The following is a 12,802-nucleotide window of genomic DNA, read 5'->3' as shown; positions in this document are numbered from 1 at the left end:
CCTGCTCTGAAATAGGTTCACCTGCCCCATTTGTCTAGATTCCACATATATACATTAACATACAATATTTGTTTTTCTCTTTCTGACTTTTTTCACTCACTGTGGGGACTATTACTCAGCCATAAAAAGGAATGAAATTGGGTCATTTGCAATTTCTTTTTAATGGCTGTCTTCCACTCCTTTCTCATCCTACCAAATACCCCTCCTCTCCCTGTTATTACCTTTGTAGGTAAAACCATTTCACCTGACTCAGCTACAATTCCACGATTTCGAACTATTCCACTATTTCTAATCTTCTGACAAGAACCTCTCTACTCTCCCTCCTGTTAATCTGAGACTTCCTCCTTCAGAGGAAAGACTTAAGGGCTGTTTCCTGCCTTAGGACAGTGCATTCAGCTGTCCCCTACTGAGTTCGTAATTCCTGGGTCAAGAATTAGGCATCCAGGGACTTCCCTGGTGGTCCAGTGGTTAAGAATTGTCCTTCCAATGCAGGGGGTGTGAGGTGAATCCCTGTTTGGGAAGCTAAAAGATCCCATATGCCTCACAGCCATAAAGCCAAAATGTAAGACAGAAGCAACACTGTAACAAATTCAGGAAAGACTTTAAAAATACGAAAAAAACAAACAAGAGGCATCTGAAGAGAGAAAAGGAGTTTAGAGTCTCCCAGGAGATGACAACGGTATAAACACACAATTGGAACACAAGGTACTCTAGCGTTCTAATAGAAAGGTGGGGCTTCCCAGGTGCCTAGTGGTAAAGAACCTGCCTGCCAGTGCAGATGTAAGAGATGTGGGTTGCGAGTTGGATCCCTGGGTTGGGAAGATTCCCTGGAGGAAGCATGGCAACCCACTCCAGTATTCTTGCCTGGAAAATCCCATGGAGAGAGGAGCCTGGCAGGCTACAGTCCATAGCGTCGCAAAGAGTGGGACATGACTGCAGTGACTTAGCACACAGCACACACTGATCCGTCTAAGCCTAACCATCCATAAACATTAAGTGGGACAATATCTACCTCCTGGACAGAAGCAAGAGGGAAATGAGGCAGCACAGGTGAAAGTACCAAAAAACAAAAAGCAGAGCACAGTACAAATGTGAGTGCTGTATATGGTGGTGAGCACATATCCCTAATTTTAGAAAGTGCCCAAGGTGGGTGTTTGCAAGTATATCTCATTTAATCCTCAAGACCTACTATGGAGATAGCCTACCCCTGGGTCACGTGGAAGGATTTTCCAGGCAAAAATTTTACAGTATTCTTACAGTTTTCTTACCAATTTCCACTTCCTTTATTTCGTTTTGTGGAGGCGCTTTAATTACAGGAGGCAAAGAAAAGCCCTTCTCTGAAATTAAAGACAAAGACAGAATTTCAATATTTGGAGAGCATTGAATAGTCGTCAATACAAAGGTTGTATTTTCTTATTTCTAACCTATTTCACAGTGATATTTCTCAAATTTTTCGATAGTGATCCATGGCAAGAAATACACATGTATACACATACACCCCCCCCACACACACACACAAATGAAACCAAAACAATCAAGCAATACCTTTCTGTTATTAGCTATGGTTTTTTTTATATATATTTTTTCTCTTCTCTCTTTTTTATTGTTAAAACAAATACTATGCAAACCATTAAATGAATTGCATAATGTAGCAATTGCCAGAAAACCTCGATTCCATAGAATAGGCATAACGCTACAGGGAGGATTTCCAAAGACCCGTGAAAGTGATAAACACATCAGTCTACACTTCTGCTCGCACCTTCCACCTATGTGGCTTGCCATATCAGAAAGTCCAAATTCCTGCTTAGACATGGTAAAAATATTCTCAAAGTTTCTGTAAATAGAGGGAAGCCTATTTAATCTCTGATATAACTAACTGAATGAGAAGTTAGTTCTAATGAAACACGCATGCATTCCTGTACCCCTTGATTCTCACTTATCTCAGAATGCTGTGATTAAGGACCTCCGTGGGGTTTGATGTTGAACACTGAGAGATGTGAGCACAAATGTGGTCCAGTGCTGCTCATTTTACAGGGGCGGAGCCCTGGAAAACTCCAGACAAAACTCTTGTCCACTATGGTTCTGCCCAAAGAAATGTGCCAGGCATATAGGTTTCATCTATACCCGTAGATCAAGCTGTGCTGAGGAGACCCCAGCTCTTTGTAGATCGGGCATGTTTGATTGTGAGGCCTTTCCCCTGATGGATTTTTATAGAATGTAAGGTGAACTTAAAAATTAGAATTAAATGACCACCTAAGGTGGTAGATGATGATGAAAGCCTTGCAAATCAAGATTGAAAACCACCCAATAATATCTATGCATCTCTTTATAAAGTTTCTCATTATACTTCTAATCCAGTTAGTTATATCAGAGAGTAAATAGATCTTGCTCTATTTACAGAAACTCTGACAAGACATTGGGAGAAAGAGAGTTAATCTTGCTCTTCAAATAGTTGAGTTGCAGTTCAAAAAAAGTTAGGTGATTGCATTACCTTTGAAAAATTAAAACATAGAGGAGAGAGCAGATGTGGCTTTGGATTCATAGTGTAATTTCGCCCCCTCCCCCAAATGTCTTAAAACATGATGGTGTATAATTTAGAAAATCTCCTTGCATCATATTAGAGGATGTGTAAGAAAAGGTGAGGCAGGAGGAAGCTCCAGGAGGAGGATAAAATACAGGCAAATCAACAAGAAGGACACGATTTCTCTCACTTTCTCTTTTTTCGATATTGCCCTTGTTACATTCAGTAGCTTACCAGTAACTGTGAATGATTTGGTTGCTGTTACAATATATTTGACTCCATATTCGTTGTGTATAAATTTACATGTATAATGACCAGTATCCTTGTTGGTTGCATCGTCAATCAGCAAGAACGACTTGTGTACCAGGTACCTTGGTCCTTGGAGAACTTCACAGTTCTGAAATGAAAGGTTCCAGTCCACTTTTAGTAATTCTTTCTTACCTATTTTGATTGTGTATTTTCATCTATTTCCCGGCAAGTTTCTTTTTACCTTAAACCACTCAACAGGCTGTGTCCAATTGTAGCGGTTAATTGTAGGACAAAATATTAGGGAATTTTTTTCTGATCCAGATGTCGTTGAATATATCAGATAATCTGGAATATTGCAATCTGGTTGTTTTTCAAAAATGGTGACATTCACATATCCAGTCTTATTGGAGGTAGGACTATTAAAATAAAATAAGCAATTTTTAAAAAGTCACTTAGCATTATGCAATAATTTAATCCAACTCTAACTTTTACTTAATATTATTTAGCATTATGAAATGACTTAATCCAACTCTTAATCTGGCAAGAATACTGGAGTGGATTGCCATTTCCTTCTCTAGAGGATCTTCCCAACCCAGGGATCAAACCTGCGTCTCTTGCATTGGCTCGCAGGTTGTTTACCACTGAGCCTCCAGGGAAGCCTAATCCGACTCTAATTTTTACTTAATATTAGCATTAGCAGCAGCAGCATTATGAAATGACTTACTCTGACTCTAACTTTTACTGAATACTAACACTATGAAATAATTCAACTCTAATGTTTCTTCCTAAAACAATTGATACACAGTAGTTCTTATTTTAAAATAGTCATTAAAATCTAAAGTTTTAATTGCTTTTTTGGTTACATTTCAAATAAAATATAACCCCTTGTAGCTGCTGTTCAGTTGCTCAGTCGTGTCCAGCTCTTTGCAATCCCATGGACTGTAGCCCATCAGATTCCTCTACCCATTGGGTCCTCCAGGCAAGAATGCTGGAGCAGGTTACCACTTCCTTCTCCAGCAGATCTTCCTGGATGAACCCACATCTCCTGTATTGGCAGGCAGATTCTTTACCACTGAGCCACTAGCGAAGCTTAAAGCATAACCTCTGCTGTAGCCTTAAAAAGGACTCCCTCACCATTTCTCTATATACTGTATGTGCTGTGACACCAACCCCTGATATAATAATGAAAATAATTAGTATCTATTAAGAGTTTTCTATATACCATTTATGGTGGTAATATTACCTCATTTTGTGCTCATAACAGGCTCTGAAGTGGGTTCTGTTATCATGTGTATTTGACAGATGAGGTAACAGTGAAGGAGAAGCAACTTAACAACAGCACACAGATAAGCAGTGAGGACCGTGGATTCAAAACTAGCACCATCTGACCTCAGAGCCCAGGCACCGAGCTAGAGCGATTTGCCTTTGGACATAGTTGGTCTCATAGCTTATATTTACCAAACAGGCACACAACATTTATGAGACAACATTTGTGACAACCGCATGTAGAGTAATGCACTCGGGCTTGCCCCTCAGGTGGAAGGCCCAGGTGACCACCCTTTTACATTCATCACAAGCCTAACCTTTTTATACTGGATTGTTCTTGTTTGGAACTCTAAGTGAGTGATTGCTCTCAGTTTCTCAGCCACTAGAACAACCTGGTCTTTTTCTAATTGGGCTATAAGTTAAGCCCTGCAATTATACATACAAATAGCTTACCAGGGACTTCCCTGGTGGGCCAGTGGTTAAGACTCTGTGAGTCCATTGCAGAGGGGCACATCCCTAACAGAGCTCAATCCCTGTTCGGGGAACTAAAATACTGCATGCTTTGCAGTGCCTCCAAGTAATAATGACAAATAGTTCACCACCACCTGAACTTCACCATGAAGACATTTCTAGAAGTGCTTTTTATTCAGATTACTTCATACATATGACTGTTCGAGAGGTCTAGAAAGGGAAGAGAAGTGAGGCAGCTCAGAATATCAGCTGTTAAAGACGAAGGAGCAGGCCTGGACAATACCGTCTGACAATGCAGGTATAAAATCCCGAGTCGCTGACTTTGGCTGGGAGGAACTTGAGATGCTTCCCTGAGGCAACTATCCGATTTCCTCTCTGGGTAGAAATACTTTTGTTGGTCTTTGAGTAATACCAGTCCACAGGGTATGGATATTTTTCTTGTCTGGAACATGTCACAATTAAAGCCTCATTTTCCAGGCCCAAAAATGGTCTGCCTGCAAATTAAAAACAAACAAACAAACACATAAATTTCTTGAAGTGATCATATGAAAAGATTACGATTTTGGTATTCTAAATATCCCCTTCTAAGCTTCCCCAGCAGTATGGTGGTAAAGAACCTGCCTGCCAATGCAGGAGACTCAGGTTCCATCCCTGGATCAGGAAGATCCCCTGGAGTAGGAAATGGCAACTTGCTCCAATATTCTTGACTGGGAAATCTCTTGGACAGAGGAGCCTGGCAGGCTAGAATCTATGGGGTCGCAAAGAGTCGGACATGACTTAGTGATTAAACAATAGCAAGATTAAATTGAGAAAGCTGTCATACTTTGTGACACTTTGAGAAAGAATAAGTAAATCGTCTAAGCTCTTTTATGAAATATTCTAATGGGTACACTGGAGAAGGAAACGGCAATCCATTCCAGTATTCTTGCCTGGAAAAGTCCATGGACAGAGGAACCTGACAGGCTACAGTCCGCAGGCTTGCAGAGTTGGACACAACTGAGCGACTAACAATGGGTACGTACATTAGTGCTTTAACCTGGACCTTAATCTTCCACATTGCTCCAAAGAAACGCAGCCAAGTCCACCTACACAAAGCATGTTGTCGAGTCAACAAACGCTGCCCATACTTCTACGTGCAGGCATCATGTTACATTTTGAGTATTTGAATGCATTAAATCAAAATGATGCTGTATTTGTTATAAAAAATTTATCCCCATAAAGGGGACAAATGAAGAGCTGCTGATGAAGAATAACTCTAAGGACTTTCCTGGTGGCGCAGTGGATAAGAATCCCCCTGCTAAAGCAGAGGACACACGTTCAATCCCTGGTCTGGTAATATCCCACATGCTGCAGGGCAACCCACAATGGAGAGGAGCCCCTGGTCGCTGCAACTATAAAAAGCCTGTTTGCAGCAACAAGGACCCAGAACAAGCAAAAATAAATAATAAATGAATTTTTAAAACAGAATAACTGTAGAACATAAATGAACTCTCCACATTGCCATTCAGTTAGAGCAATTGGATAGCAAGGCACATGTTCTTGGAATTACTTAATTAAAATTGTTTTAAATCTTAGTTCAAAAGCAATACTTACTAAACCTAGCTGATGTGGAAGGTATGAGAGCTGTTAGAATTACCGAGACCCAAAGTCTCATTCTGTTTCTCAAGTGAGAGCAGGTGCTGAGAACCGATTCTCAAGATGATTCAGGTCGAGTCTGAGACATCCAATGGCAAAGCTCCCACCTAGGAGATTGATGATATTCCCTAAGACAGATAGTTGCAAAGAACTGTCAGTATCTCTACCAAAAAAATGAGTCATTCGAAATCACAAGCAAGCAATTATCCTCCAATTAAAAATAAATTAATTTAAAAACCAATTATTATCCAATTAAAAATAATTTTTAAAATTCTCAAGCAAAATATTTACAGCCATGATTTTGACTTGCTTAATACCCCTGCCCCCTGCAAGGAGGAGTCATCCTTAGCAGATCTTTAGTATATGAGCTAACTTCAGACACACACCATTGAATACTAGACCTTGGGGCCATGCAGACCTGATGTTGGCTGTCCTGTTTCACTGTCTCATGATTGAAGCTAAATTAAGAGGAAAGAAAATAAGTTTCTATTAAAAAAAAAAATCATAAAAGTCAAGTGACCCTAGACAACACAATATTATAAATGCTGACATAAAACCACAAACATCCACACAAGCTGGCAATTGGCTGTGCGTTCACATGACCCCCTTCTTCCCCCAAGAACACAGGCAAGCTCTCATCCCATATTTCCTAAGGATTATGAGAAAGAGATGGCTAAAACGGTCATCAAATTATTGCCCTAGACACCATTCCAAACCCTCAAAAACATGTCTCTCACCCTGTTTGTCCCCAAGATCCACCAAAGGCTTTCTAAGATGAGTTGAAGGTCTATGAAAAACAATTACATTTTTTTTCTTTCAACAAAAGGATAACAGCTATATTTTTTTTCTTAAAGAGTTGAGGAAAGATGGAACCAATAAAGAAACCAACAAATATAGGATGACTACAATAACCCTTAATATATTTCCGGATAGCACATTTCCTCTACACATGAATTGTTGGTACTTTTCTCATTACATGTATGGAAACGTTTTTACTACGAACTTTAGTTAAGTAAAGGATGCTTACCCTAAGTGAAGGGCAGAAGGAAAGAACTTCAAGTCAGTGACTGAGCTGTGAAGATTTTCCAGTTCTTGTGGCTTCTTCCTTACCGACTCCCCACAAGCACAAATTCCCTCTTTTATTTGAAAGGGGAGATAAGAGACATCCTTCCACACACCCACTCCACCCACCCTAAAATTTCATCTTGAGCCAAAATCCATGACTCGTTCAAAAGTGCCGGTTTACTTATACCAAGAACTCTTGACCCTGATATATAAATATTTAAGGACAACAGAATAATCATTTGGAAGAAGTAATCAGATCTTATCCCGTTTTAGCATCAGTTACTCAAGCTAATGCTTGGTGTTTGTGGCTCCAATATTATTACAATTTGAGTTCCAAATGATCTGGAAATCCGGGAACCCTATGACTACCCATCCAGATACTCCTTGATACTTTATTTGACAGACTCTAGAGAGGCAGGCTCAGCAACTTTGGTGCTGAGAGAGTTTTGAAAGCAAATGGGGACAAGAGATAAAAAGTAAACAGACTCCAAGGGGTTTTGCAAATGTACTGTTTAAGATCCAGAACTAACATTGTCTCATCCAAACACGGATTCCAGATTCTCAGATTCAACTCCCTACAGGGCTCTTAGATGGGAAAGGCAAGTTTTTCTAAGGAGTTCATAGAAACAGAGGGAAGTCATTAGACTGTCTAACAGGGAAACATGGAAAACTGTCAGCCTCAACTTTTGGGTTCCATGCCAAACAAATGTTAGCTGCAAATTTGCCTTTAGCTCCACATAGCTGGTGTAACTCAGTCATGAGTAAATTTGACTAACTTAAAACTCACCACATCCCAGAAGGATTCTGGGACTGATTCCAGACCAGCACAGTAATAAATAACCAAAGCTAAGGCTTCTCAGGAACTCACTGTATGTCACTTACTCTGGGGAGCGAGCTCCGCCCCTGGCAAAGGTCATGAGGAAGGAGGCTTGGCATACGCAAAGGCGGGATCAAGCCTCAGGAGTCTCCCTGGAAATTCTCGAGCAATCTACCCCCAAAGCCAGAGTCTCCCTACTTTCTGCTTTGTGCTTTCACCTACACCTCTGACTTTACGGGGGGCTGTCCCCCACTACCTCTCTCTGAAAAAAGAGTTAGCTTACAGCTCCAGTTAATAATTCCTGGGTGTGACAGTGTTTCAACCTACAAACTCCCTTGGAAGTCCTCTAGCCTGCCTGAATAGGTTTTTCCGGCCACATGTGATTGCTCAGAGCCTCCAAACTGTGAGAGGCATGAGATGTTCTAAACTGTCTAAATACAGATTCCTTTGAGCAGTTAAAAGATTGATTAGAAATTGTATTGGTGAAGGGATTTTCACTTGTTGGGCCAATGTTTGCTGCTATGTCTCCATATCCCTTACCTGCTGTGTCCCTGGCAGTGTATTGATTAATATAATTGGTGTAAATAGGAGCTTTAATGTTTGTAACCTGGGACCCTTGAATTAATTCTTTTTCTTGTTATAGCCCACCACACCTTTGCTCTGTAGGAATGCAACTTTATCTAATGCTTTTTGGAGGCTGGCGCCTGACTTTAGAATAATCACCTTTAGAGAAAAAGGCCTCCGGGCCAGAAGATGATGCAAATCACCTAAACTTTTGCATATGATAAGATTGCAGTCTTTTCACCTTGCTAATAGTTTCCTTTGATGTGCAGAAGCTTTTAAGGTTAATTAGGTCCCATTTGTTTATTTTTGTTTTTATTTCCAATATTCTGGGAGGTGGGTCATAGAGGATCCTGCTGTGATGTATGTCGGAGAGTGTTTTGCCTATGTTCTCCTCTAGGAGTTTTATAGTTTCTGGTCTTACGTTTAGATCTTTAATCCATTTTGAGTTTATTTTTGTGTATGGTGTAAAGACAGCCTTCAGAATGGGAGAAAATAATAGCAAATGAAGCAACCGACAAACAACTAATCTCAAAAATATACAAGCAACTCCTACAGCTCAACTCCAGAAAAATAAACGACCCAATCAAAAAATGGGCCAAAGAACTAAATAGACATTTCTCCAAAAAAGACATACAGATGGCTAACAAACACATGAAAAGATGCTCAACATCACTCATTATCAGAGAAATGCAAATCAAAACCACTATGAGGTACCATTTCACACCAGTCAGAATGGCTGCGATCCAAAAGTCTACAAATAATAAATGCTGGAGAGGGTGTGGAGAAAAGGGAACCCTCTTACACTGTTGGTGGGAATGCAAACTAGTACAGCCACTATGGAGAACAGTGTGGAGATTCCTTAAAAGACTGGAAATAGAACTGCCTTATGATCCAGCAACCCCACTGCTGGGCATACACACTGAGGAAACCAGAAGGGAAAGAGACACGTGTACCCCAATGTTCATCGCAGCACTGTTTATAATAGCCAGGACATGGAAGCAACCTAGATGTCCATCAGCAGATGAATGGATAAGAAAGCTGTGGTACATATACACAATGGAGTATTACTCAGCCATTAAAAAGAATACATTTGAATCAGTTCTAATGAGGTGGATGAAACTGGAGCCTATTATACAGAGTGAAGTAAGCCAGAAGGAAAAACATAAATACAGTATTCTAATGCATATATATGGAATTTAGAAAGATGGTAACAATAACCCCGTGTACGAGACAGCAAAAGAGACACTGATGTATAGAATAGTCTTATGGACTCTGTGGGAGAGGGAGAGGGTGGGAAGATTTGGGAGAATGACATTGTAACATGTAAAATATCATGTAAGAAACGAGTTGCCAGTCCAGGTTCGATGCACGATACTGGATGCTTGGGGCTAGTGCACTGGGACGACCCAGAGGGATGGTATGGGGAGGGAGGAGGGAGGAGGGTTCAGGATGGGGAACACATGTATACCTGTGGTGGATTCATTTTGATATTTGGCAAAACTAATACAATTATGTAAAGTTTAAAAATAAAATAAAATTAAAAAAAAAAAAAAAAAAAAAGATTGCAGGAAGAAAGCCTGGCTTACTGCAGGACTCTACCCCTTCCCCCATTATCCTCTATGCATAACTTAAGGTATAAAAACTACTTTGGAAAATAAAGTGCGGGGCCTTGTTCACCGAAACTTGGTCTCACCATGTCGTTCTTTCTCTTACCTTCTGGCTGAATTATTCAGCCTCTTTTCTCCACTGAATTTCCTCACTGAGCTATGCTCATTCTATTACTCTTTATATCCTTAATTAACGTTTAATTAAGCAATTGTTTCCTGATCCTCGCCGACGCCGTCCCCGCTTCGAATTCCCTGGATCCACCGGGGCTGGACCCCGGCAACATACGGTTCTCAATGGCTTACATGTATTAGCACCTTCATTCTCACCACCGCCCAGTGACACAAGCACTGTTATTATCACAGCTGTTCTACAGACAAGGACACTGAGACACCAAGTGACAGCTGCTCAGTCGTGTCCTACGCTTTGTAACCTCGCAGACTGTAGCCCACCAGGCTTCTCTGTCCATGGTATTATCCAGGCAAGAATACTGGAGTAGGTTGCTATTCCCTTATCCAGGGGATCTTCCCAACCCAGGGCTCAAACCTGGGTCTCTGGCCCTGCAGGGAGATTCTTTACCGTCTGATCCACCAGGGAAGCCTTGAGACATCAAGAGGGTAAGCCAGTGGTACAAGTTATGTTATGCTAAGAGATGGAGCCAGAATTTGAACCCAAGCAGGTTGGCTCCAAAGGCTAGATTCCTAACCACTATATTATTTTGCTATGATATGATGAAGGTTGAAAGAGGAGGTGCTGCCCAAAAAACGTTCCAGTGGATTTGGGGAGCTAGTTGACAACACCACCACTTCTCGCCCTTCTCCCCTGTGGCTGGCAATGTTTCTGAGGCAGGCATCTCCTTCTGCACCAATATCAGTCATGCGGTCTCAGAGGGAGAGATGAAAAGTCTTGTCACTGCTGGGAGATTCACCACAAGATGCTGGCATTACTTCAAGGAATTAGATCTGCTTATCGCTATGCTTGACTTAGTTGTTAAGATCATGTGGGCTTTGGCACTGAGAATCTGCTCCACAGAATCAGGAGCAGGCAAGCTTGGAACAGTGCCCAGAACACTGTAACCTCTAGGTAACATTTTGACAAACAAAATAAAACTACCTTAAACATGCTTACATTTGAATACAAACTCACATTTTGTATCCTAAAACATCTTAAATTTTTAAATTAAGTTTAGGCATTTATTCATTCAGACTAGGCCATGGTTATCTTGGTTTCCTAGTTTTCAATAAGGCTTCAGTTAGAGTTTTAATAGCATACCCATGATATCTTGCAGAAGCATTTAATAAAGTCTAGCTATTGTGATAAATAAAAGCTATCACTATAAAATAATTCAATTATTCAACATTTAAGTCATTGCATAGAAAGTACAATATTGCATAGTACTTATCAGCAGCAGCATTCAAATTTTACAGATTAAAATAAAAACCCAAGGATGAGACTGGTTAAATAATTTGACCAAGCTCACACAGTTGTGGCTGGGGTTGAAACCAGACTTGCTGAACCTCAAAGACACGTCTTTTTTTCCCCCTAATCTTAACTGAAAAGAGAGGTTACAGTGATAAATCTTTCCTTCTTATGATTGAGACAGGGAGATGAAATAAAATAAATAGCCCTAATTTCCTTTAAGCCCATTTTCTATACAGAACTAAGCAATTTTGGCCTCTAACTACTATGATACCATCCAGTGTAAAAGTATAGTAGTTTATAATAACTTAGCAAGACAACACATGAAAGGCAAGGGCTTCCAATAAATAACTAAATCCAAGATACTGAGCAGCCATGAATTCTGCCAAGTTAAGCAGAAATCTTCCAATGCCTGCTGACTGCAAGGGCAGATTACCCTCTTTTTAAGAATTCTCAGAATTACTCTTCATTTTCAGAATTTATCTAAACTAATCTGGCCATAGGGGGCTTCCCAGGTGATGCTTGTGGTAACGAACCTGCCTGCCAATGCAGGAGTCTTGGGTTCTATTCCTAGGTCAAGGAAGATCCCCTGGAGGAGGGTTTGGCAACCATGCCAGTATTCTTGCCTAGAGAATCCCATGGACAGAGGAGCCTGGCGGGCTATGGTCCATAGTGTCACAAAGAGTCGGACATGACTGGAGCAATTTAGCACGAAATTTGGCCATATATTTTTTCTCCTAATTACTAAGGTGGAGCCTGGACATGAGACAGAGTTTGGAGTGAGAATCCCTCAGTATGGGACATATACAACCAGGCAAACCTCTTAGACATACAGCTGGAGATGTCAAGGCATCAATGAGCTATTTGCTGCTGAAGTTCAGGGAACACATGTAGGTTAGAGACCTACATCCAGATATATATATATAAATTTGGGATCCATGAGTATATAGATGAAATTAAACCCACCAGGCTGGAGGAGATCTTCCAGAGTGCAAGCAGATAGACCTTGAAGCTACACAAGAGAAAAGCTGCTCACCTTCCCTGGAAAACTCCCCTGGAGAGAGGTATTCATCCTTCCTTCACAGACCAGTTTGAACCTCTGTGTGTAAATCACTGCAGAAGTATTGAGAATTTTGCTCCTGTTGTTAGTCGCTGAGTCGTGTCTGTCTCTTGGAGACCCCATGGACTGT

At 40.7% G+C, this 12,802-nt stretch overlaps 1 protein-coding gene across 4 annotated transcripts in view; it reads right to left on the bottom strand.

The window, feature by feature from the left end:
* IL1RL1 (interleukin 1 receptor like 1) overlaps positions 1 to 12,802 on the bottom strand; it is a 28,754-nt gene that overhangs the window by 13,357 nt on the left and 2,595 nt on the right. The window contains exons 1-7 of one of the 4 annotated variants that reach the window (XM_070798383.1): positions 7,170 to 7,318; positions 6,529 to 6,600; positions 6,101 to 6,270; positions 4,791 to 5,001; positions 3,012 to 3,186; positions 2,756 to 2,918; positions 1,269 to 1,337 (exon numbers count right to left, since the gene is read on the bottom strand). In XM_070798383.1, the coding sequence (XP_070654484.1) occupies positions 1,269 to 1,337; positions 2,756 to 2,918; positions 3,012 to 3,186; positions 4,791 to 5,001; positions 6,101 to 6,161 (679 nt within the window). In that variant the 5' untranslated portion in view covers positions 6,162 to 6,270; positions 6,529 to 6,600; positions 7,170 to 7,318. Of the gene's footprint in view, positions 1 to 1,268; positions 1,338 to 2,755; positions 2,919 to 3,011; positions 3,187 to 4,790; positions 5,002 to 6,100; positions 6,271 to 6,528; positions 6,601 to 7,169; positions 7,319 to 12,802 lie in introns of those variants that run through there. The other 3 variants (XM_070798381.1, XM_070798380.1, XM_070798382.1) reach the window with 3 other exon arrangements.

Source organism: Bos indicus, chromosome 11, assembly GCF_029378745.1.
Source record: "Bos indicus isolate NIAB-ARS_2022 breed Sahiwal x Tharparkar chromosome 11, NIAB-ARS_B.indTharparkar_mat_pri_1.0, whole genome shotgun sequence".
Lineage (NCBI taxonomy): Eukaryota > Metazoa > Chordata > Mammalia > Artiodactyla > Bovidae > Bos > Bos indicus.
The sequence above is the reverse complement of the archived record's forward strand: the minus strand, read 5'-3'. Positions and strand labels throughout refer to the sequence as shown.